Source organism: Podarcis gaigeae, assembly GCF_964106915.1.
Source record: "Podarcis gaigeae genome assembly, chromosome: 4".
Taxonomy (NCBI): Eukaryota; Metazoa; Chordata; class Lepidosauria; order Squamata; family Lacertidae; genus Podarcis; species Podarcis gaigeae.
In genome coordinates this window covers 83,024,269-83,049,639 of record NC_139677.1, presented here as the reverse complement: position 1 = coordinate 83,049,639, position 25,371 = coordinate 83,024,269, and the positions used below count along the sequence as shown (strand labels likewise).

Here is a 25,371-nt window from a genome sequence, read left to right as displayed (position 1 = left end):
GGGCAACATTGAAGCATTTCTCCTCCTGAAAGGAAGCATGGGATGTAATAAATAAGGGTACTGTACTGTGTATTACTAAATAAATGAATTAAATAAATTCTGATAGCAGTCTTATTGCCCTTCACTCAAATTTGGCATCAAGGAATATTCCTCTCTCCTCTTGTCTGTCTCACACATTTAGAATTCCAGAGTAATGTGATAAATTTTTATACCCCAAAAGATAAGACACTAAATAGGTAAAAGTATGCTTTATTGCAGGCAAACATTGTCCAATGTTCAGAAACATTGTAGCATGTTAGAGAAAATGCCAACTACAGCACCAACCATAATAGGGAACCTGAATTTGCTTGTCTCGTCACCACTGCAAAACAGAAAACCCAAGTTCTACAGACTAAGTGGGAACTTGAGAGGGTGGGGAGTGGCAGAAATAGGATACATTTCTTCAGGTCCTGATGCAGCATCTAGCAAACAAGCTCAGTGCATCTTGGCACAGGCATACAAAAGTAGGTTGTACAATTTAATCCAGGTCTAGCTATTCTGGCAAAAAGTATAGGATCTTAATCTCCTCATTTAAAACAAACAAACAGCAACACCCCCTTATCCCAGGGTAAGATAATTCTCCACATTTGTGATTCTGAGGGTTACATATGGTGTTGCAGACAGAATTTTGCATAAATTGAGATATGGACTAGTTGGCCTAGTTTTCAGATTTATTTTTCAAAACCAACAAAACCGCTCCTGGGAATATTTATAAAATGTTTAGCATCAAGGGCTATGTCACTAACCAGGAGCTATTAATATGCTCTTGTGAGCTTTGTTGCCATACAAATCTCGATGTGAGAAATAAGTAATAGTATGTATAATTGGCATCACATTAGAAACAAAACAAATCACAAACTAAGGAGTGGTATAGGCGCTGCTGTCTCTGAGGTACTAAATATAAGGAAGCCTGTGAAGGTCGTGTCATCATCAGGGTCTGCAAACAAACCATTAGAAGTCCCATGGGTCTGCAGCCAGATCTGATCACCTTTCTGCAGCTCCAAGATGGTCGCTCCTGAGGCCTGGTCTTCACCACTCTGGTAGCTGTCTGCGGTGTGGAGCATCCTGTTCCCATTTTTCATCAGAGCTACCTTAACGTTCCTTGAATAGACAGTGATGTGGTAGGTGAAGTAATAGACACCAGGAATCTGGCAGGTGAATACCCCTGTGGCTGTGTTATAATGGTTTAAGCCGTTATACATCACTTTGTCAAATTTGATGGGAATGTTGAGAGGAGGAAACTTAGTGGTGAGACCTACACTGAAGGCACTTCTCGGGATGACTGGGGTACTACCAAGTTTCCCCTTTTCTCCCCTGTCTCCCTTCCATCCCCTTTCTCCCTGGATTCCTCTACTGCCCTTTGGACCTGGGCCTCCCACCTCTCCTTTTGGACCAATGGGGCCAATTGGTCCAACGGGACCCCTTAAGCCTATTTCGCCTTGGACTCCAATTTCACCTTTAAGTCCTTTTGGGCCAATGGGCCCAATGTCCCCTTTTGTCCCCTTTTGTCCTTGCAGCCCTAGCTCACCCTTTTGACCTTTATCACCCACAGGACCAGGAATTCCCTTAGGGCCAAATTTCCCAGGCCAGCCTCTTGACCCTTTATTTCCTTTGTTCCCTTTCTCTTCAACTCTGCCATCAGCTCCTAAAAGCAAAGGAGAACGAGAGAGAGATTTATTTTATTTAAAAGAATGATTTAATTATCTAGTATCAGGTTGTTAACAAGATAACAGGAAAAGGCATTCATCATTCTTGTATTAGTTAACACTGCACTGAAAGGAGATGAGAAGGTCAAGGACGGCCTTGGAATTTTCAGAGCACGAGAGAAAGTGTTGTGGGAGAAAAGAGATTTTCCAGAGCTGCAATTTAGCTGTCATTTGGGATATATATATATCCAAACATATAGGAAATGGAAGGATTCCAGACTACACTTTAATTATGATGTGCTCAGTGAAGTGCTTAAGACATACAGTGGGAGACAGTGACCTCTATCCTCCAACAGTGGCACTTTTTAATTCACTTGACATTACTGCAAATTAAATGCCCCACCATTAGGTAGGTTTGCATTAAAATCTTAGCTGAACCTCATCCCTAACCCATGAAGATTCAGCTGCATTTATCCATATCCCCTCAGGAGCAGGTAACAAGCTAAAATGTTTTTCAGCAAAACCACTTTTTGCTCTCACCTGAATCTCCCTTTTCTCCATTTATGCCATCTGTGCCTGATTTTCCAGGATGTCCTGGTTCACCTAGCCGCAGAAAAAGGCAGTGTCAGTTCTGTTAAGTATTTCATTCTAAAAAAGGTGATGTTTAAGCTTTCTGCTTTTGGACTGCAAAAACGACCTCACATCCTGCAACAACACACAATTCTGTTCCGTCAGGGAGAACTGGAATGCACAAAATCCAAGGCAGTGCAAGATAATTTAGGGAAGCTTTTTTAGGGAAGCTTTTAATGTTTAATAAGTTATTGTATTTTAGTGTTTTATTGGAAGCCGCCCAGAGTGGCTGGGGAAACCCAGCCAGATGGGTGGGGTATAAATATATTATTATTATTATTATTATTATTATTATTATTATTATTATTATTATTTTCCTGCAAGTAGTACCACTGGTCATTGCTTGCACAGGTACAGAGGTACAGCCATCTTGAGTATGTGCATTATATCACCTGTTCATATTTTTTACTGATCGATTCTAAGTTAATGGCTGGGTGACTTTGGTCTTCTGTAATTAGCTTCGCTTTTTAAAACTGGAAGTCCTACCTCATTCGTTATCTCTATCAACCAACCATTCATTAGCCAACCACTCACACTCAGCAACATTATAACTCCCATACAAAGGATCACTGCCAGGTATACACATATTAGAGACTCATCCCATCTCTGAAACACTAATGCACCACACTCACTGGAATCTGGACCACCAAATACTGCTTTCCCATCTCTCACCTGAGAGGGGCTCACAGCAGGCTCTCATCGGGGAAGGGGATAAAACTTCTTCCATTTGTTAACTCCCAACCACATAATTGCACTACACATAGTACTACACAGCCACAACTCCTGACAACCCATCAGCATTGGTTGCAGACACAAACATTAACCTCACACCCAAAGTAGCCTTGAAGACAGTGGCGTAGCGTGGGTTGTCAGCACCCGGGGCAAGGCAAGTAATTTGCGCCCCCTAACCCGTGGATTTGCGCCCCCTAACCCTAACCCCCAGATGTTGCGCCCGGTACGGCCGGCACCCCCTGCACCCCCCACGCTACGCCACTGCTTGAAGATCACCGTAAACTCAATTGTTACAGTGAATCAGTGGCTCTGCTCTCCTCTACCTAGGCATACAGTATTTTGTATAACTTGCTCATGGGGTTCTCGTGATGACAACACATGTGATACCTGTGTCTCCTTTTTCACCCTTTGCTCCATCGCGTCCGTCACGTCCTGGTATGCCGTTGTGTCCAGGGTTCCCAGGGATCCCAGGAAACCTTTCATTGCAACTGTTCTGTCTTTGTATTTCTTCTGTGCTGACTGCAACAGCCAGCAGAATAATCCAGAGTTTCATGCTATCTAATTTCAGCTGAAGGAATCAATATATTTAAAAGCAAAAAACCAACATAAAACCACCAGTGAATAGCATTCTTTGCAAAATAAATACTATGTTTTAATCATAAAGTTGTTGTGCATCTTCATCTTGATTTAAATGCATTTGAGAGTTCGCTAACACATGCTGTCAATTGGGCACAAGGTTATATAGTGTAGGGGGTGTGTGGGTAAAATTCATTTAGATAACAGAGGAGGTTACTGTGAACATACAAAGTTGTATTATACTGAGTCGGACCATTAGTCCAGCCAGTCCGGGGCTCCGTACTCTGTCTAGCAGCAGCTCAGAGATCTCAAGAGGAGGAATCAGGGTTTTTGGGGGGTGGGGCGAGGAATAGAGATGCCTGCATACAAAGTCTGTACTTTGTCACCGAACAAGTCCTTATAGGTTGCTGTAGTCCATAATTCATTTAGGTTAGTTACAGATAGGTAGCCGTGTTGGTCTGCCATAGTCAAAACAAAAAAAAATCCTTCCAGTAGGAATTCAGATACTACACTGTGTATCTGAAGAAGTGTGCATGCACACGAAAGCTCATACCAAGAACTAACTTAGTTGGTCTTTAAGGTGCTACTGGAAGGAATTTTTTTTGTTTTCATTTAGGTTAGTGAGACTTCCTATGGGAAGTATATAAACCCCTTAATCAAGAGCTAATTTTAGCAGCGAGCAAATATTTTAAAAGAATACAACTTAATAATGTACTGGTGGGGGGCAAGTACCAATGCTTTCCCCCTAAAATTACATTTGTTCAGTTTGTCAATGCTCATCTTATTTGCATATGGCTCAGAGCATGTATCTCATTGTTCTCAGTTGCTTTTCCATCCAGAGAGCTGGTAGGGCCAGGCTACCTTTGCTCCAGAGGCAGAACTTGGATCCTGTTCTCCAGGTGACCAGAGGGAGCCTTCTCAGTGGTGGCACCCCTGTATAGAAATCCATCCTCAGGGAGGCCTACCTTGCCATCCTTTGGGCATCAGCCCTTGTTATTTTCAGGAATTTTACTCTCTCTCATTTAATGTGTTGTGGTTACGTCTTAGTAGTTTACTTGTTTTATACTGAAAACCGCCCAGTGAGGCTCAGATGAAGGCCACTCCACTTAGGGCTGGGAAAACCTACCCCCCCCCCCCCCCGTTTGAAAGGTTGCTGCTAGTCCATAGACAATTCCTGAATTGGGGGGGACCAATAGTCTCACTCAGTACAGTATACGACAGCCCCTTTGTCCCTAACATACATGGAATATTTTTTCTAACAGGAGACTTTATGTTCAACCTCTACATATTTGCTCATCTACTCCCCAGGCATAGTTTGCACCCAAGTCTTACCTTTTCCGCCACTGCCTATCAGGATATGTTTTTGGGTATCTTGTGCTTAACACTCAGGCACTGTATGTGAAGCTAAAGCAAGGGCAGCTGGGGAGTAGGTTACTAAGTTCTAAAAGCTGTTATCCAGTTTTCAGATACGCTCAATGATTAATATGGAGGCAGGTGCCAAGATATTTATGTGGAATGATTCCAGCACTTAAATATTAATCACCAGTGTACAGTGTTTTGTCAGTTTTCCACTTGAACCCCCAAAGTCCGTTCTTGTTAACTGCACAGAGCTTTACCATGGTGTCATCTGCACTATGCATTTAAAGCAGTATCATATGACTCTAAACAGTCATGACTCCCCCGCCAAAGAATTCTGGGAACTGTAGTTTGTTGAGGGTGCTGATAGTTCACCTTAACAGACTATTCACCTTAACAGAGCTACAATTCCCAGAATTCCCTCTGAAGAGGGATTAGTGTTAAACCACTCTGAGAACTGTAGCACTGTGAGGGGAACGGGGTCTTCAAACAACTCTCAGCACCTTTAACAAACTACAATTCCCAGGATTCTTTGAGGGAAGTTTTTTTTTAAGGATCTTCTTTTAAGATTGAAAAATCCCTGCCCCACTTTCAAATAATGCATCCCCTCAACGTCTCCCATTAATAATATCACCTTACTGTATTTTACTCATCCCATCCCATGAATAGTTTGCTTCTAACAATGGAACCTTTGTCTAGGAACCTTTGGACAATAAGTGGTTTAATAATTTTTGGAAGCTTCCTAGAATTAGAGAATTGTAGAGTTGGAAGGGACCGTGAGGGTCATTTAGTCCAACCCCCTGCAATGCAGGAATCTTTTGCCCAATGTGGGGCTCAAATCCATGACCCTGAGATTAAGAGTCTCGTTTCCTACAGACTGAGATCTTTGATCAGTGACTAAAGGCTTAAGGAAGGGCCAAACGCTGCCCTTTTCCAATTGGGAGAGGAATAATTTAGTGGATTGAGGTGATTTCTTTTAGAATAATAGAAATGTAGAGTTGGAAGGAACCCTAGGGGTCATTAGTCAAACCCCTGCCATGCAGGAATCTTAACTAAAGCATCAGATGGCCATCTAACCTTTGCTTAAAAACCTCCTTGGAAGGAGAGTTTTGGATATTTATGCTCTGACTACAGGGCTGTCAAGAGAATTGTGATGGAAACAGGAGTGGAAAATGCCGGTGTTCACTGATTTGTCCCACATCCGGTACTGCAATCAAGTCTTGTGAATGTGGTCAGTTCACTGTTGTTTTCAGCCCAGAAACTATGAGTAACAGTACGTAATTGATCGAGGTTTCCAATTTGCATTGCATTTACTCTTCATTAAAATAATTTGTGTGGGAATAAAGTAATGATTGGCCAATTGTGTAACATTTCCCCAGAGTGGCCGGCGAGACAAATTATGTACCGGTAGTTTTTGTCAGAAGCCAAAGTGCAGCAGAGAAGAAAGTGTTATAGGTGACCAACACAGAGTGGAATGGAAACCAGTGTCTTCTTGCATCCCTATCTATAGACCAAATAAACTGAACTACTGCTATATTGAGGTCATTTTCTGTCTTACAGGGAACTCTGCAAACAAAACTCCCTCCAGCATGAAGTTCCACGCAGCATTTCTTGCAGAATGGAATTCTCTTCCAGGTTTGTCTTACTGGCCAGCTCTGGGACAAACTAAATGATATGTTAAATAAATGTTCACATTTGCATTTCTCCAATCTTACACGTTTTTCTATATTACCCTCAGGCAAGCCCAGCATCAAAACATTTTCCAGGTGACTTTCCCTCCCTGCATCCCTGACTGTTATTTGCCCTGGGAGGGAAACTGCTATGGACATAAATAACAGTTTCATTATGAAGTATGTATGAACAGGGGGTGCGGGTGAAGCTTTTTGGTTAGAAAAATGGCATGGGGACTGCCTGCCCCTTCCATACGCTCACAATATAATACTGGTCTTTGGGGGAAGGGGGATGAAATGTTATCATGTTTTTGACTTATATGGACCATTTAGTTGCTTTCCTGGAAATTCAAATTTATTTGTTTCTGCAGTACCAAACCCTTCTAGCTATCATAAGGCACAGCAAAGTGGGCCATATGTTCTTTCTGAATGTATCTTTAGCCAGGAATTGTGTCTACTTACATTTGCATGAGACATTCGGGCAACTGTACCCACCCACAGATAGACATATGCATGTTTTTGGCTTGTGCACAAACATCACATACAGTGACTGAGAAAGCAGCCAACCTTTCCACCTTTCTCAATTTGCTCTCTCTTAGAAAACGAGTAAAAGATGCAATCCTGTTGGTATCTGCCTTGGATCCAAATTGATCTTACGTATGTTTAGTTTTTTTTAAGCTGTTTTTATCTGTTTCTTTAAAAAAATGTTATATGTGCAATAACTTTAATTTTTCTATATATGTTATTGTAAATTCCTTTGCGATAACTCATGCAAAATGAGAAGTTACACAAGCTAAATGTTAACTAGATGTTGCGGGGGGGGGAGCCTTAGGTTCGTAGAGCAAGATTATAAATAGACAAAATAAACAAAACAAATGATATTTTGCTGTCAGATAATGTTCAAATATTTAAAGCTCACATACAATATTTTATATGCTATGAACAAGTCACAAACATTGAAACTGTACAGTTGAAATTATGTAAGACACAGCTGAGAAATGTTAAGTTATGCACATTCTTAATCAAAACATATAAAGTTAGAGCAAGGTACAAGGAATGTACGTTTGTAGATTCATTCCCAGAAGATATTTTTTAAAAAGATATAAAACATACAGAATGCAAATAAATCTGGCAACAAATGATACAGCAAACAACATATGAAGGTAAAGAGATCCTATACATTATACATTTAGCTGTCAACAGCCAAGTAATATTTTTTTCTGAAGCCAGTAATTCTGGCTTGAAACATAAGTAGCAGCGCAGAGCTGTTAAGATGCATAAGAACATATACAGAAGGCGGGGAATTGTTAGAGAACACTTGTCAAAATATACAAGCGAGTTGAACAAGCAGGCCTAATATTTATCAACAAAGTTAAATCACAGAATCATTCAGAAGGTGTCTTCAATATGCAAATATACATTGAGAAAGAAAAGGCAGTCAACAGAAATATACCATTTATTTATGGCTAAGGTCCTTTGGCTCAAACTCCAAGCTAAAATCTACAATATATTTAAAAAGTAAAAAGAATGCCCCGCGCAAAAAAATGTGAAAAGTTTCAGTTAAGCTCCTTCACTTTTGTATATTGAAACACAAGCCACTGTAAAACCTAGATTATTTATTTGCTAAAAGATGCTAGCAGCAAGCCAGAGAATTAAGAGTTTGGCGCTAGTTTAGTCCAGTAGAAACAAGGAAAAGTGTGCTTTGAGGGTTATTTGCACAAATGCTGTGTTTTAGCATTGTGAGGAACTTCATAATCAGTGGTCATATGAGAACATGACAAAAAAACAAACACTTACAAGCACTGCAATAGAAATTAACAGCAGTTCGGTCTAGACTGGGGTGGGGGTGTTATGCAAATTTAAACTCAACAATGTTATTTAATTTGAAGCTCAAGGTCAGCTTGTGGTGACCTGCAAAAACAATACTGTATTCTTAAAGCCCACTTCCCTACAGACCCAGGCCAGGAACTAAAGGCAATGATGGAGGAGCTTCTGGTCTTCCAAATATCGTTAGACCCCAAGTTCCATCAGCCTCAACCAGCATGGCCAATGGGCAGGGAAGATGGAGAGTTTGGAGTCCAGCACCATTGTGGAGGGTGAGAGATTCCCCATCTCTGATCTATTTTGGCCCTGTACAGTGGTACCTCAGGTTAAGTACTTAATTCGTTCCGGAGGTCCGTTCTTAACCTGAAACTGTTCTTAACCCGAAGCACTACTTTAGCTAATGGGGCCTCCTGCTGCCGCCGCCCCGCCAGAGCCCGATTTCTGTTCTCATCCTGAAGCAAAGTTCTTAACCTGAAGCACTATTTCTGGGTTAGCGGAGCCTGTAACCTGAAGCGTATGTAACCTGAAGCTTATGTAACCTGAGGTACCACTTTATTTCATAAATAGCAGGTCTCTAGGGTGAAAGTGGAAAAACAACTTTTGACCCAGTTGCAGATGTCTGCTGTGATAAATCAGTTCTTAAAAGAAATAGTGTAAAATGGAAAAAAGTCAACTGAGTGAGATCAAGCCTTTGGACTGGTCTGAAATGGCTCTTTGGATTTTGGGCTGCGCAATTATATAAGGTCTGATTTAGCAAACCCATTCCGCTAGCAGTAGCCAGTGTGAAAACCTCCACTAGCACAATGAGGATTCCCTCCTTCCCCAAATCTGCTCTGAAGGGTCAGGAAACACCCCTGCCAACAGTGTGGAGGGGGAGGGGATATTGTTCCATTGGGCAAGCAAAGGTGCTTGCTGTGACAGAACAATCTCCTTAGTGCTCCAGTGAACTCCACCCACTGAATTTCCAGGATAATTTGAGAGCATGTTTAATCACAACCCCAGAGTCGTTCGCGACTCGACTTCATTTTCAGGGGTCCCTTTACCTTTACCTTAAGCCCAATCTATTCTTCCAGCCTTCGTATTTTCCAAAATCAAAACATTCTAAATAAAGTTATTAATATTAAAGCAGCCCCACAGCCTTAATATGCTGCAACCACTACCACCTTCACGCAAAGCAAAATTTGGCTGCAAAAAGGGGTCAAGGTGAAGAGGTTTGTTAAATAAAGCGGCTTTGGTGTGCAAGGTACTGTACACAACATTGTTCCTGAGTAACCTGAATAATGATAAACATTTCCCTCTCTTTGTAATGTTTTGAGTTTCCTGAAGGGAGTAACATCAGTGCATCTACAAGCAAATCCAAAGCATTCTGCTCCATTCCAGTGCTAAAACAGCAGTGTTCCCTGGGCACAATTCTGCAGGTATGAGGGCAATGAGTGTCAGCTATAGTGGTCCATTCTCATCCTTCTGTCTCCTATCAAGCTGCCATAATGAAGGTACACTTGTCAGCCAGGCAATTTGTGTCAGTGGGAGGGTCAAATGTATCTAGCAACACCTGGAGAATCTCCTGGGCTTCTATTCCCTGCTGTTGTAGAAGCCAGGGTCATTCAATGCAGTGAAATAAGGGGAGAGTCAAGTCAGACAAGAGGAAATACTTCTTCACAGTGCATTCTCAAGCTGGGGAATTCCCTTCCACCAGCAGTACTGAGGGCCGCCAACATGGCTGGCTTAAAAAGGGGGATTAGACACATTCATGGAGGATAAAGCTATCAATGGTTGCTAGTTGCAATGGATACAATACATCCAATATCAGAGGTGGTATGCCTCTGGGTACCAGTTGCTATTGCATTTATGTCCAGCTTGTGAGCTTCCCATAGTCATCTGGTTGGCCACTGTGAAAAGCAAGGTCCCTGACTAGGGAAACTGCCTAATGCAGCAAAGCTCTTTTTATGCTCCATAGGCCAGGAAGGGCTGGGGGGAGTGGCAGAAGCATTGATGCAAATTGCCTGGTTCTGGCAGAGAGCACACAACAGCAGCAGCAGCACTTCAACAGGAGCAGAGAATAGACCTTGGAGACCACCGTTCTATTTACCCTGCTTTCTATACCCACAGGGTCACAGGACTACAGCACTGAACAACAGTCTGAACAAATTCTTTGTTATCACGGCATAGGCACCTAGACTATGGCAGACACAGCCATGTGAGTGGGTCCATCCAGCTTTCTCAAGTTTTGTGGTCGTGCAATGATAAATGTGAAAAGGTTTTAAAATGGTAATCAACCCTGGTGCAGGCACAGTGGCCAAAACAGGACCACTGAAAAACTAGAGAGAGGTGGCAGCATGCTTGGGGAAGCTCTGGGGTAAGGAGAAGTACCCAAAATAGATTTTTTAAACTCATAAACCTAAGGGGACAACACCGCTGAGAAACAGCCCATTGAGGACTGAGCAGTAACTGCAGAGTGCTGTCAGTTGGAAAAGAAAACTGGAAAACTGGAGGTTGGGAGTAGGGAATGGAAGGGATTGCTGCATGGCTGGCTAACACCCTCCAGCTACAATAGAAGAATGCATTGCAATGTTTTGCTGCTTGTTTCAGTTGTTGAAAATAATTTTATGCCACATTTTCAGAGTGAATGGAACAATATAATGTAATAATAATTTATTATTTATACCCCACCCATCTGGGGAAGGGAGGCTGTGCCTTCAAAAATCAACTTGCAAAGCAGGTGACTACAAATCAGGTGGGCTATCAAGACAGTTGTTTTTGTCTGAGTTGAAATGATTTTTTAAAAATACTTTAACAACCGCTATGACTAAAATGCCAGTCTGTAATTCCACATATCCAGTTCTCAACTATTTCATTTGGGGACAGGAAAAGAATATTATTGAAATGCAAGCAATGAGGTTCACAGCATGCTGGGCAATCCAGTTTAGCATCAGTGTCTTTTTACAATCATTGCTAAGCTATGTACAGAAGGCATATCTAACACGACAGTCTTCGATGTGCTACTTCCACTTGCCTGTTAATAAAAGATCCATTTTCAAAAAGATGGAAAATGCAGGCACAAGAACTTAATTTACCCAGTGCCATGCCAAAAATTTATCCAGTATCAAAGGCAGATCTAAGGAAGTATGACTGGTATGGCTGCCCTGGGCACAGAGTTTCTGGGCCACTGTAGCAGGTGTCGCAACTATAAAGCCCATCGGAAAGTAAGAGGCAGGGGGTGCAGGATTTTGGACTCACACAGGGTGCCACTAAAATTTGAGATGCCCAGGTCCGTGACTGCCTGACAGTTTCTGTTGTGCTTATCTTACTTTTGAACTAATCAAGGGGTGTTTGCAAGTGCCCTTTCATTCATCCTACAAATCATGTCTCCAATGGTTTGCACTCTGCAGCCCTCCCAGATGCCTGCGCTTCAATTAAACAATCTTTTTAAACAACATACACCCTTGCCAAACACCTAGTCTCACTGAATTCAATGCATGTGTTTTAAGCATTCCCATTGAAATTAATGGGGTTTAAAGGTGACACACTTTTGCCAGAGTCTATATGCTCTGTGTGCTGGTGGCAGGGAGCAAGAGAGAGAAAACTGGAAGTTAATAAATCGCCTACTCCTAACCACATCTACCGAGAGGTAAGGTGAACTGATTTACTTTCTAGTAAATATGCTTAGGATGTCAGCCAAAGGCTTTATATTTCACCCTGTAGTTAAATAACCTTGGCTGTAGCCCATTGTCCTTCATATATTTTAACAGATTTACCCCCTTTCTCTCCCCCCGCCCCAATTTGTATTCACAGTAAAAATAAATAACTTTTAAAAATCCCGAATCAACCTTCATTATCAGATAAAGTTCTGGACATCAACATAACTGGCAATTGGATAGACTGGATATCTTTTGAAAAACAACCTTTGAAATAGAACTGTCCCACTACTGAGTCGATAATAGGCTAAAGTTGCATTAATATAGAACTACTGAGATAGCGAAATAGTAGTGTGTGCCATAAACTTCAATTTATAACAGCTTTCTCGGGTAGAATATTCTGTAAATGCTGTATTAAAAGCAGCTTCATATTCACAGAACAAAGCAAAGCAAAACAAGAAAACATAATTTTAATAAGCCATAAACTGGCCACATTTGACCTGAGTTTTGATCAAAGTTCATTTCTGATGCCATTAAATGTTCCCTTGTGTGGGATCATTGTGACTGCAAAGAAACAATCCCTGAACGACCCTCTTGGCTTGGCTGATGTAGGCAAGAATAATGAAATCAACAGCATTTTGGAGATATTCTGAAGGTTTTTCTAGGAGTCACAGAAACCAGCTGGAATGATTCTATATTTACTGCAGGGGTGGGGAACCTGTGGCCCTCCAGATGTTATTAGACTCCCAACATCCACCAGCCCCAGCCAGAATGGCCAATGGCCAGGGATTGTGGACGCTGAAGTCCAGCAACTACTCAAGGACTAGAGATTCTCTGCCCGATTTACAGGAGAGTGACAAAAATCTCCCTTGAATTAACACCTGGATTTCTGTTTCTCTTATTCATTAGTTGCATTGGCGCCATTAAGAACAGAGAACACTTCAGCTTCTTATAGTGTAAAAGCAGGCATACTGGAAAGCACAGAGGCAATTTTCACAGGCTAAAACAGCAGCAGGTAACAAAATAAAACGAAACCAGTTTCTTGAAGTGCATTCAATGCATGCAGCAAAGTACCGCTTTTCATAAGGATCCACCCAAGATGCATTGGGCGCTTCCTTCGTCATTTGCAACAGCACATAAAAATGCATGTTTATCTATGTCACCAAGTGAACATTTTCTCCCATTTTTGCCAGGAAGATGCTAAGGCCTTGCAGGAAGTCCTACTCCTACTTGGTTAAATTAACAAGAAATAAGGACAGTGAACTAAGACAAATAGGAAGGACGGAGGCTCAGCAGTTCTTGCAGTGGCAGCTAACCTGATCCCAGAGATCCATACGTCTGCTTGGTGCTCACACAGAAGATGGTACCTCTTTTTTTCCACATGCTGCGCCAGTGGAAGGTGGTTGGATACTATCCTTCCTATTTCTAAATTTGGCCATGAATTTATTATTAAGACAGGCAAAATGTCTAAGTTATTTAAACCATTCCTTTGGTGCAAGTACAACAACCCTGCACCACCGTTCAAGAGTAGCAGCAATTCTGCCCTTGCGACCAAGTGGTGGGTTTCTTATTCAGCAATGTTTATTGACACAAGTCAACATTTGCTTCACATCAAGCCACAGCCTTCTCCACTAAACCGCCGGCAAGTTCTTCTCACTGAAGCAGAGGAAGATCAGGACTCCTTCCCTCCAGAGTTTTCCGGCTGGACCAACCAATTCTTTGACGGCAAGTGGTTCTTCCTTCGCCTTGTAACCTTCTATAGTCCAGGGATCTTCCAGCCACTCATTTCTTGAATGGGGTCAGCTTGTTAAAAGTGTGCCAAAAAATAGAGGGCTTCCGTTTCGGTTCTGCCAGGGCAAAGACCTGCTGTTGTGGGATGCTAGTGGGCACGGTGATGTGACGCTGGTGGATAGGATGTAAACTCTGGTGAGGGGGCGGCATCGGGCACCCACTGTATCCGACACCTGTAGAAAGAAAGTATTGACACCAGGGGTGAGACTTTTGTGGGGACAAAGACTGGGGTGGTGTAAAGTTTGCACAAAGACGTTTGTTTCTGCACCCAAGCTATTGCAAATGTCCACAGTCATACACACAGTCGTACACACAGGTACATGCAAAACGCCACAGTTACAGCCAGCAGACAGCATTGCGATTCCAGGCACAGAAAGCATGGGAACTGCTGTCACCTGGATCTATAATTGTCTGGTCCATGGGCTACCACCTTCCCCACCATGCCCAAGGACAGGCAGGACTCCTCACGAGAAGGAGAAAAGCTTCTTGTGTGAATTAGCCTTTGGTCGGGGTGGGGGTAGCGAAAGAGTCACCTTTCATCTTTCCGTGTCTTGACTTCCGTGCATTTTGCATGGCTTGTTTCTTTTGGTTTTCTGATATCTCCATTCCTACAATGGAAAAACAAGCCATGTACTTTTAAACACGTCTCAGGTTTTTGACTGCAGGGAAAATAATTTCAGGTTAAAATGTCACACAGGAACGGTTCAGTTTAATGGTGCATTCAAAGGAGAACCTCAGCAGTACAGCACATGCTCTGCATAAAGAAGATTCGAAGTTCAACCCCTGGCATCTCCAGGAGGGTCTGGAACAGATACCTGCCTGAAAACTGGGCGAGCCACTGGCAGTCAGCTGAGAGCCAACCTTTCTGACCTTTGGATCCCAAGATGTTGTTAAGCTACAATTCCCATTGTCCGGTGGCCATGCTGCCTGAGGACAATGGGAGTTGTAATCTAACGATTATCTGTGTGGCACCAGTTTGGATGTAGAACAGTAGAAGGTGGCTTTAGAGGAATTTTAGAGCCTGAGACAATAATGAGCTAGCTGGACCAATTGTCTGAGTAAATAAAAGGTCTCTTCCATTGTTCATATTCAGGAGGTGCAAGGTTTAATTCCCAGCACCAATTTTTAATAAGAGATATGGCAGGATGGGGATTCTGGAAATCACAGTCCAGTTACCTTAATGTCTGTCCTGGGAAAACTGGTGGGAAATATTGTTGAAATAAAATAACCAAGCATATAGAAGGGTAAGCCTTGTTGAAGCAGAACCAGCATGGCTTCTGTAAGGGAAAGTCCTTTCTTATTAGCCTATTAAGAGTTATTTACGAGTGTTAACAAGCATAAGATAAAGGTGATCCAGCTGATATATTGTATTGGACTTTCAAAAAGTTCTGGACAAAGTGAGTTCCCTGAGACTGCAGTCAGCTTTGTAAGCTGCAGGTTGGAGGTGGATCTTATCCGGATAACAGAAACTGTACCTTGTAAAAGTATCTCAATTTAAAATAAAACTACTGATATCATAATTCAGTTACACAAATTTATCATTCAACCATATTCGGAATACTGCAGAGCTGGAAAAGTTGGTGGTAGTGGGGGGAGGGAGAGCAAATAATAATAATAATAATTTATTATTTATACCCTGCCCATCTGGCTGGGTCTCCCCAGCCACCCTGGGTGGCTTCCAACAAAGTATTAAAATACAGTGGTCTGTTAAACATTAAAAACGTCCCTAAACAGGGCTGCCTTCAGATGTCTTCTAAAAGCCTTGTAGTTGTTCTTCTCTTTGACATCTGGTGGGAGGGCATTCCACAGGGCAGGTTCCACTACCGAGAAGGCCCTCTGCCTGGTTCCCTGTAACTTGGCTTCTCGCAGTGAGGGAACCGCCAGAAGGCCCTTGGCGCTGGACCTCAGTGTCCGGGTAGAACGATGGGGGTGGAGACGCTCCTTCAGGTATACTGGACTGAGGCCATTTAGGGCTTTAATGGTCAGCACCAACACTTTGAATTGTGCTCAGAAACATCCAAAGTAGCATTTGGAGTCCAAGATTTCAGTTGGGAATGAGGTTTTAGTCCATATTTTATTTAGCCTCCCTACTGTATGGTGACGTATCCAAACCCCATGAATGAGAGGCAGGTTAAAGGCTGTGTCATGTGCTCAAAAATCCTATACAAGGTGTGGGATTGTGAATGACAGCTGCAGGCAGAGAATGTTGTAGAAGCAGCCATGACTGTAGGGGCAGGTGCTACTTTTCAGCAAACCATCCATCAGTGAGGCTGAAAATGTGAATGACTGTTGGAAAGCAACACCTATTAGTGAGGTTGTCGCTAATTCTTGTGCTGCTTTGTGTTTGTGTCTACAACTTCAGAGTTTGTTAAATGGCACTGCTGGCTTGTTGAGATAACCCACCAGAACTCAAAAGCTTCTATTTTGCAGCAAATTCCATTTATGAGGCTGGCAGTTGGTTTTGTGGGACCCACCTCTTTTGCTGAATTTACACTGTTCTGTTTAGAACCATGTTATTCATTCTTGTAACAGTTTTAATGTTGTAACTCACACCGGACCTTATGGTGAAGGGAGAGTAAAAAATACTGTACGTCAATCAATCCATCCCCACTCACCCCTAACTCCCCCAAGCCAGCTTCCCACTGCTCAGTTCCAGTGGTAACTGTTAATCAGTAAACTTGCTTATACAGCTGAACCAGGGTTTCCACAAAGCACAGAAATAAGAGAAGTCAACAGAAGACAATACTTGCCCATTTCTTTGTCTTCTTGCACTCGCCTCCTCTCATTTGCAAAGGCCTCCAACCACCTCTTCTTGTCCCCTGGCTTTTTCCCACAAAATAGATGAACTTCTTCTGTGGCACTGTTTACAATTTTGAAAGCATTTTTGACATTGATATTGAAGTCCTTTTCTCTACCGTCCTCAATGTCCAGCACTTCAAACTCATCCATGTCCACCCGGCCCTTGTAGTAGAGCATGTCCCTTCTCAAGAGATCTTTCTTACAGAACACAAGCTGGTGGTCAAAGAGAAAGAAAGTCCTTTGCTGGCTCTTGCCTTGCTTGGAGATTTTGGTCAGCTCTCCTGAGTGGATTAGTTCTGAGCTTCTGCCTAAAATGTCTTGCCCCTGAAAACGTTTGCAGCAAACAAACAAAAAGTTACGAACTCAATAAACTAAAAGCAACAAAACAATTGCTACAATTAATATTCCATAATATGTCTGGGTCACTTCAGGGAAAGCCGCCTTAAAAATGTCCTCAAAAGCCACCTAAATATCAAGAGGGCTACATGCTTGTCTAATTTCAGTTGGTAACTAATTCCAGGTGGCTGGAGCTTCAACACTAAAAGCCCAGTTTCTAAAGCACATCGCTGGGGTATGTGATATTTTTCAGCAGTGCTCCATCTGAGGATCACAGTTGCTGGACAGAGATATATTGGCATTTTTTGCATATGGATATCTCTGGACTCTTTGGTCACAACAGAATTAAGCACGCCTATGTTCTCTGATAACTAGGTTTAAGCAAACTCAGTTCCAGGTTGGGTGGGGCTGTCTTACTCATGTCTTCTCAGTTTCATGCATAGGATTCAATGACTACAAAATAACTGACACCTAAAATTATGGAGCAAAGTCTTTTCAGTAGTTGCCCCATTGATGTAGAATTGCCCTCTCCCTGGAGACTAGTTTGGCCCCATCAATTGCTCTCTTTTGAGCATCAATTGCTCTCTTTTGGGCATTTTTGAGTGTGACGGTTCTGTTCACTGGGATGCTGCTTTGAGAATCCATAAGCTGCTGTTTGTGATTCGTTTTAGTGTGTTGATTGACCACCTGGGTTTATCCGTTATACTTTTTGTTCCTATTAATTCTGTTTTGTGCCGTAAACCACTTTTTGACCAACTGTTAAAGAAACAAGCATAAAAAAATCCGACATTATCTGGTGGGTAATAGGTTAGCCACCTCGTCTGTCTTAAGTCCCATTGATTATAATGGATGTATTCTAATCCCCAGACTGGATCTAACTGTCTGCGACTTTTGAGATGAAAACCTCCTGGAAGTGCACCCTTACCTCCCAGTTGACAATGGACACTTGCCAGCGGGCCATCTTGTCTATGCTTTCTAGCCTTCGCTTGCGTTCATTGATCAGGCAGGCTACGTTCTTCATGGCTTCATATGCTGCCTTTATATCATTATAGTCGCTGCAAAATGAAGGCAGGCATGGGTCAGTCATTTTATCCTCTTTGAACTCATGCCGGATACAGTGAGCATTAAGGTGCATTAAGGTGCATGGAATTCAAGCCCAGTATAAATAGCATCATTTTACTTCTGACTTTTCCCAACCACAGTACAGGCTTATGCTGGCATGGTCCTTAAGCGTAGCTATGCTAACCAAGGTTTGCTGATAAACCAGGATTTCAAATGCCATGTGTGCTCTCACTCTATTTCTCTATGTGTTAAGAGGATAAAAACATCTGTTAACCTTTGGGCTTGAGCATACCCCTCCTCTGAGTTAATAATGCAATCATTACCCTAGGTTTAAGCTTTGTGTGATATAAAGAAACTGTCTGAAAACATTTCTGTTAAATGAAAGTTTACACACACAGAGAGAGAGAGAGAGAGAGAGAGAGAGAGAGAGAGAGAGAGAGAGAAGCATGTTTCCTGCTTGGCAGGGGGTTGGACTCGATGGCCTTGTGGTCTCTTCCAACTCTATGATTCTATGATTCTATGTGGGGAATGGTAGGGGGGTGACAAGCAGGAGCGGGGTATACTTTGGATTAACAACTAGAGTTAATAGGAACTGTAGTCCAAAGCATTGGAAGGGCACCAGGCTGGCGAAAGCTTATATATATACTGTATATATTCAGAGAGTATGCAAATGAACCACTCCATTAGAGAGAGAGACCTGGCCTATTTTCTTCATGATGCTAGGATCACCCTTTTCATGGAGATTTCTAAGACATTAATGAATAAATACTGGAGAAGCAGAAGGAGGAGAAAGTTGAGGACGGAAGCAGACAACAAAGGAGCTCCCGCCACAACAGTCCTGTTCAGCTGAATCAGGAGCAGGCTGGGAGGAAAAATAGAGCTAATGAAAGGGATTACTTTACTGAAAGAGAGTGTGGCATCAGCAGTGTGACTTCCTGGACTGATTGCACATAAACCAAAACTTTATGGGATCACATGCTTAATTGCCTCAGTGTCCAGACCCCTCCACGTTAATTTTAGGTTTCAGAGCAGGTTTTTGCTGACCATCTCCCCTTGCTGGCCACCACACATCAACATCAATTGTGTGATACACATTCTTACAGCTGAGGCAGTGCAGCCCTCTCACTGGACTTTTATCATATCTGCATGTACAGAGGGTATCATTAGTTTGAAAGTGTTAAAAGCAGTTATTGCTGTCATGTTGGGTTTCCATATGCAGACAGACAGAGATGCGGAATCTCTCAAGGACACAATCAGCCTCCTGGGTTCCTGGGAGAGGACTGTACCACCTCAGCAAATGTCGTCCTGCACTTACATTTCAGTTGCACCCACACCCAGTGCAGGGATGGGAAAACCACAACATGACCATTACAATCATTGTCTGTAAGCCCAGACAACAGCCTACAGACAATGCACAGCTTGCATTTTCCCCTGATTTGTTTCAGAAAGCTAATATGTGCTTGGTCAGATTATTATTCGGACATCCAGTGCAGTGTTGTCTACTCTGATTGGCAGCCCCACTGAGCTACTGTCACTCCATATATGTAGTGCCTTTTAAACTCACAACAACCCTGCAAGTTTTTACAGGATTCAGCTGTCCTCATATTATCCAGGCTCACAGAAGTACTTTTATTGTGAAAATGTTAAACTAAAAGCACACAAAAATGCTGCCCAAGACAGTGACGAATAAACCCTACCCTAAAGGAAATGCATGCAGATACTGGCCATAAATATATAACTGAAGGCTATAATTAACTACATGAGTTTGTCTACTACATTTAATCTTATCCCCTTGCAATTCTGTAAAATCATGTTCCTCTTTATTTGACTATTTATATATTCTACACTAAGAATAGGGGAACTTGTACTAGACATACAGGGCAAAAAAACATATCCTAACCGATAAGGTTATGAGTCATAAACTACTTAAAACAGAAAACTTGCACTTAAAAATAGCCAATCCCATTGATTTCATATGAGCTAAGAAAAACTGAAGTGATTTGTGGCTGAAGGATGCTGTGTCAGGGAATTATGTTGAATAAAGTAGACATGGCCAGTTAATATGCTGAAGCTACTCATCAACACAATTTAACCACTTCTGTCCACTGGTCAAGTGCAGAAGCATATTGGCCTTCTTCCAATGTCACTGATAGCTCATATTTCAAAAGGATATACAAATCTGAGCTAACGTTTGTGGAAATAGAGTAACAGAACTGGAAGGAACCTCAAAATTCATCTGTTTAGTCCAAGGAAATACAACTACTACATTACTAAAGGTAGCAATAAAGTAGCTTAAAAACATCTAATTAAGGACAGCCCACCACCTAGCAAGGCGGTCTGTTCTACTCTTGGAACAACTTGTGTTGCCAGAACTAGTTCTTCCATAGTTTAGCCTAAATCAGGAACCATCAATGTGGTACACCTTCCAGATGTTGTAGGCTACAGCTCTCATCATCCTTGACTACTGGATATGCTGCCTGGGGCTGATGGACGTTGTAGTCCACAACATCTAGAGGACACCTCATTTGCTACCCCTGATGTAAATCCTTCTTATAATTTCAGCCCATTGGTTTTGGTCCTCCTCTCTGGAGCAAAAACAACCACCTCAAAATTAGTTCACTATCTATGTGAAAGCCTTTTAATCATCTCTTTTCCAGGCTAAAGAGAATGAACTAAGCAGAATGAGAGGGCGGTAGTTGCTGTAGGTTAGTTTGGAAGTGAGTTTGGGGAGGTCCCCTTGGAAAAAACATAATGTTCGCCTTACCTATGTTCCTGAGTGGTGTACTTGAGTAATTCTGCAAGCTGCAGGGGATATTTACAGATTTTCTGAACAGGCGTGAGAAGGAAACCATCAATGGCGATGTCAATCATTTGCTGAAGCAGGCGACAAGCCTCAAAGAAGTGGCGGTACTTGCCCTGCTTCATCAGGTTAGACATCTCAATGCAGGCACTGGGATGATTGTTGCAGTACTCAGAGTAGATAGCAAAGCCTTCTTGCTAAAATGGGGTGGGGGAGAAAATAAAAGCAAAACTGTGGTTAAAATATCAAGGAAGGGATTGGCACGCCCACTCCTGTAGCCATCCCCTTTTCCAATCGCTCCCTTCCATATGCCTTAAGTGCTGAATTTAAACAGCTGCAAATGCAAACCTTATTTCCAAGAAACATTTGGGAGCCCATGTCTTAGGAAGGCACTCCCAGTTGTTCCTTTGCAACATAATTTACATTCAGTGCTGTTCAAAAACAGCACCGAAAGCAAGCCCAGATACAACCGATGTCACATGACAGCAGGTGATTGACAGTCGAGTGGACTTGGTCACCTGTCAAGATTGGCCTGCAGAAGGGTAGCTGCTTTTTGATCCAGCCTGCCAGACAAAAGTGATTCCATACGCCTGACTTAAACCATCACAAAGATTTCTCAGTGAATGTAGGAACAAGACTGGGCCCATTCTCATGGTCTTTAGGACAGACTCAGTGGCAGATTTCTCAGATTTATGCAGCAACAGTGTCTCCCAAATACGCCACAGAGTGCACCTGCATACCACCGCTTCACACTACACATTTCCCAATGCCATCAGCCACCTGGGGTGGTTCATATGAGAATGGGGTGGAATTAAAAAAAAATGGCCAGACCCCAAAAGGAGCTGAGAATTTAACATATTTCCATATCACTTATTTTAAGTGATAGGAGGCTGAAAGTTTCATCCGTTTGGTGTTCTCATCCATTTTCCAATCACAGCCCCTTCCTCTGTAAAGATCTTACATAGGAACAGAAAACTAAGTTTGAGACTTATCATAGCTGTTCCAGAAAGAACTATCATGTGTGATGTTGACATCTGTGACAGTATACCGATATGTGAAGGAATCAACAACGCCTGTTTGGGTGGTGGTATTGTAAAACTGAGGGTCTGCCTTATGGTAGAGGCAGGGTATCTCTTTGCTATGAAGGGCAACTGAACAATGAGAGAAGTGAATGGAAGGTGATGCTGCAGCTGATGGAGAGTTGATACAGGGTCAGTGGTAGGCATAACCAAAGCATAAAGGGGATGGAGTTTGCAGCACTGCAGGTTTGTATAATATGTTCTCTCACTCTCTTATGCCACCCTATCTCTCCCCCCACCCCACCCTACCCCACACACCCCATATCTGTATGTATAATTGGGCTAAGGGTGCATGCAATCTATGGGCCTTAAAGGATTATCCTAGCATTTAATTCTGTAGTGTTATCACACTGTTAGCTGCCCTGGCTCACATGACTGCATTTCTGGCATAACATTCATTAGCTAATCAACTTAATGCAGTAGAATTACCCAACTTACATGCTGAAGAAAGCAGGATCCTATTTCACTCAAATGGGGCTCTTCTTTGTTGTATTGCCTCTCTAGATCCTTCAAGAACTTTCTTTGGAATTTGTAAATGTCTTCAATATTTCCAAATATGGTGCTCAGCTGGGCCCCAGTGAACATTCCTGTATGTTTCCGACACTGCCGAATGTACCCCTGGAAATGACAGAGCAGGACTCTTTGGTTTGTCAAAGATGAAGAGATTGAAAATAAAATGTTGCATCAAATAATCAAGCTCAGTAGTCAACAAAGGAAAGCTTCATCTTAAGACTTCCTTGTCCCTCCCTTGCAACCCTTATTCATGAGGAGCAATAACCCAAACCCAAGCTGCATGGTCTGAATTCCTGTACACAGTAGAACCAATCTGACAGTAAGACCGGAGCACCAGCTCACAGAGAAATCCTATAGATAAGCCATAATTTTGCCATTCAGTCAAAGCAAGTAACAAGTGCCCAAAGAAAGCAGCTAAACAACTAACAACACCCAGCTGCCAGGGAGCTGCACAAAATTTCCCAGGCCAAGAAAGTGAAGTACTGCAGCAACCCAAGAAATGCAGCATATGCCCACCTTAAGTTTTCTGAAGACAAAGTTCGACACCATAGCCCAGAGGTAGAGTGTCTGCTTTGCAGAAAGGGTTAGGAAAGTTCCCTGCCTGAATCCCTGGATATCCGCTGCTAGTCAGAACAGACAATACTGAGCTAGATGGAACAGAAGCCTAGCATCCTATGGTCCCCAATAACACAGCTGTTTCCTCCCCGCCCCCAAAGCAACTCCTCTCCAGCATTTTGCAGCTTACTTCACAGATGTCCTTGAGATGTTTGATATAGATCCGCTCCGTGTTCATTATTTCCTGAATCACGTTTGTTCTCATTTGATCCTTGTTTTCAGCAATTTTTTGGCGGTGCTTCACAGGGTCTGCATTGGGTTCTTCGTCTTGGAGGCCGCCACCGTTTTCTGCAAGTTCTTCCTGGTTGACCCGCAGCTGGAAACATAAGAAAGGAGAAAGCAACTGAGATGAGGAAGCACAGCTGAGTTGAAGAGCCCTCCAGAAGGTTGTGGGACCTCCAGAACAGATGTGGTGGAGCGGGGTGGGCACCAAGCCCTCCTGGCACAGCCCTGGAGATAATCTTTTGTGCCTATGCTACCTAGTATGGCTCAAAGCTCCATACAGTTGGAGAGGGACCACAGTTCAGTGGTAGAGTCCATGCTTTGCATGAAGAAGGTCCCAGGCAGACTCCCTGGAATTCTGCTTTTAAAAAGCGAGCAGGTGATGAAAAATATTCTGGAGATCCTGGAGAGCAACCATTGCCTCTCAGGTCAATAGGAGTATAGCATCTAGATCAAGGGAAGTAATAGTGCCACTGTATTCTGCTCTGGTCAGACCTCACCTGGAGTACTGTGTCCAGTTCTGGGCACCACAGTTCAAGAAGGACACTGACAAACTGGAACGTGTCCAGAGGAGGGCAACCAAAATGGTCAAAGGCCTGGAAACGATGCCTTATGAGGAACAGCTAAGGGAGCTGGGCATGTTTAGCCTGGAGAAGAGGAGGTTAAGGGGTGATACGATAGCCATGTTCAAATATATAAAAGGATGTCACATAGAGGAGGGAGAAAGGTTGTTTTCTGCTGCTCCAGAGAAGCGGACACGGAGCAATGGATCCAAACTACAAGAAAGAAGATTCCACCTAAACATTAGGAAGAACTTCCTGACAGTAAGAGCTGTTCGACAGTGGAATTTGCTGCCAAGGAGTGTGGTGGAGTCTCCTTCTTTGGAGGTCTTTAAGCAGAGGCTTGACAACCATATGTCAGGAGTGCTCTATGATTCTATGATTCTATGAGACAATATCAGGCTAGATGGGCATATAATCTGATTTGGCACAAGGCAGCCTCCTTATATTCTGCGGAAAAGCCCCACTGAAATTAACTGGGATTTCTCAGCATTTAGCTTACCCATATTATGTAGTCAAGCGGGTCCTAAGAACCAACTTAGAAGAGAGTCTTATGCAACGCAGATTAACTTGGCGAGTTACCGTTTACAAGCCTGGCTCTGCTCAGCTTGGTGTAGTTATTATTACAGTGAACAGGGTTCCCTGAGAAGAATTTCATCATTTAAACCAGTGGCGGAAATGAGGCCCTCCAGATGTTCCTGGACTATAACTCCCGTCAGTTCCTGATCCTTGGCCATGCTGGCTGGGGATGACGGGAGTTGGAATCCTACCACATCTGGAGGGCCACATGTTCCCCCTCCCTGATGTAAGCTCTGCGCAAGGAAGTCCTTTCTTTTATGTGCAGCACACTCCTCTTACAGGAAATGCATTGGACTGGACTTTCTCCAATGTAATAGGAGGAAAAATAGGTAGAGGTTTTAAATCACTGCCATCTAAAAACGAGATTGCGTGGGAATGGGCAATATCAAACAAATGATCCAAAGAGCGGTTTCCAATTAATATCAACCTATCATTTATAGAAAACCTTTTCAACCTTTGTACCGACTCTGTTGGTCTTTACAATAGGCTTTTAAAAGTGATATATTATTTATGCCTTAAGTTAAAAAAGAAATAGCCCCAAGAATAGGAAGCGTGGAATGCTGAGTGGCTGCGTATTGAGCTGGCAGAGAAGAAACTGTGCTGCCCGTTTCAAAAGATTGCTGTGGGGGAAGACAGGAGTTTGTTTCGGCCTTTGTCTGATTGAAAACATGGTTAACTCTTACTGCAGTTGTTGTAAGAAGAGGGCGATGTACTCAGGGGACCTCAAGACTGCAGTGTGTGCAAACATGAGACACTTTGTGGATTTGAACCGCATAGCTGTTAATGCAGAGAGCCTGGCGTGTGTTTCTCACACTGGCAAAAATTGGGCAATTCAGTAAAGGTTTTTTATAGGCCGCATGGAGGAAGGGCGATACCAGTCTGAAACTACTGACTCATGACCCTTTCT

At 42.8% G+C, this 25,371-nt stretch overlaps 2 protein-coding genes and 1 long non-coding RNA gene across 11 annotated transcripts in view; 1 reads left to right on the top strand and 2 right to left on the bottom strand.

The window, feature by feature from the left end:
- Positions 1 to 200: 200 nt before the first annotated feature.
- On the bottom strand, positions 201 to 7,240 carry LOC310843590 (uncharacterized protein). Its single transcript, XM_083737175.1, has 4 exons — positions 7,112 to 7,240; positions 3,435 to 3,615; positions 2,226 to 2,288; positions 201 to 1,684 (listed from the first exon to the last, which is right to left on the bottom strand). The coding sequence occupies exons 1-4, from the start codon at positions 7,124 to 7,126 to the stop codon at positions 891 to 893; spliced, it is 1,053 nt and encodes a 350-aa protein (XP_083593301.1). The 5' UTR covers positions 7,127 to 7,240; the 3' UTR covers positions 201 to 890.
- LOC310843880 lies at positions 3,702 to 13,514 on the top strand. The gene is made up of 5 exons (XR_014563736.1): positions 3,702 to 4,052; positions 4,240 to 4,544; positions 6,114 to 6,614; positions 7,249 to 13,123; positions 13,302 to 13,514. It is a non-coding gene; the product is annotated as an uncharacterized lncRNA (long non-coding RNA).
- Positions 13,515 to 13,667: 153 nt separating this feature from the next.
- Positions 13,668 to 25,371, bottom strand: part of SPATA13 (spermatogenesis associated 13) — a 106,463-nt gene continuing 94,759 nt past the window's right edge. For 8 of the 9 annotated variants that reach the window (XM_083736111.1, XM_083736114.1, XM_083736112.1 and 5 more), the window contains 7 exons: positions 23,234 to 23,419; positions 22,414 to 22,593; positions 20,861 to 21,093; positions 17,960 to 18,089; positions 16,650 to 17,022; positions 14,433 to 14,507; positions 13,668 to 14,072 (listed from right to left, as the gene is read on the bottom strand). In XM_083736111.1, coding sequence (XP_083592237.1) covers positions 13,891 to 14,072; positions 14,433 to 14,507; positions 16,650 to 17,022; positions 17,960 to 18,089; positions 20,861 to 21,093; positions 22,414 to 22,593; positions 23,234 to 23,419 — 1,359 coding nt within the window. In that variant the 3' untranslated portion in view covers positions 13,668 to 13,890. Of the gene's footprint in view, positions 14,073 to 14,294; positions 14,508 to 16,649; positions 17,023 to 17,959; positions 18,090 to 20,860; positions 21,094 to 22,413; positions 22,594 to 23,233; positions 23,420 to 25,371 lie in introns of all 9 variants that reach the window. The other variant, XR_014563559.1, reaches the window with a different exon arrangement.

Bases quoted from the DNA above. Each gene is read 5' to 3' on its own strand.
- LOC310843590 (XM_083737175.1), bottom strand. The intron at 2,289-3,434 runs GTATCACATGTG...TTCTGCGGCTAG, and splicing joins GGGTGAAAAAGGAGACACAG to GTGAACCAGGACATCCTGGA. The intron at 1,685-2,225 runs GTGAGAGCAAAA...CTTTGCTTTTAG, and splicing joins TGGAGAAAAGGGAGATTCAG to GAGCTGATGGCAGAGTTGAA.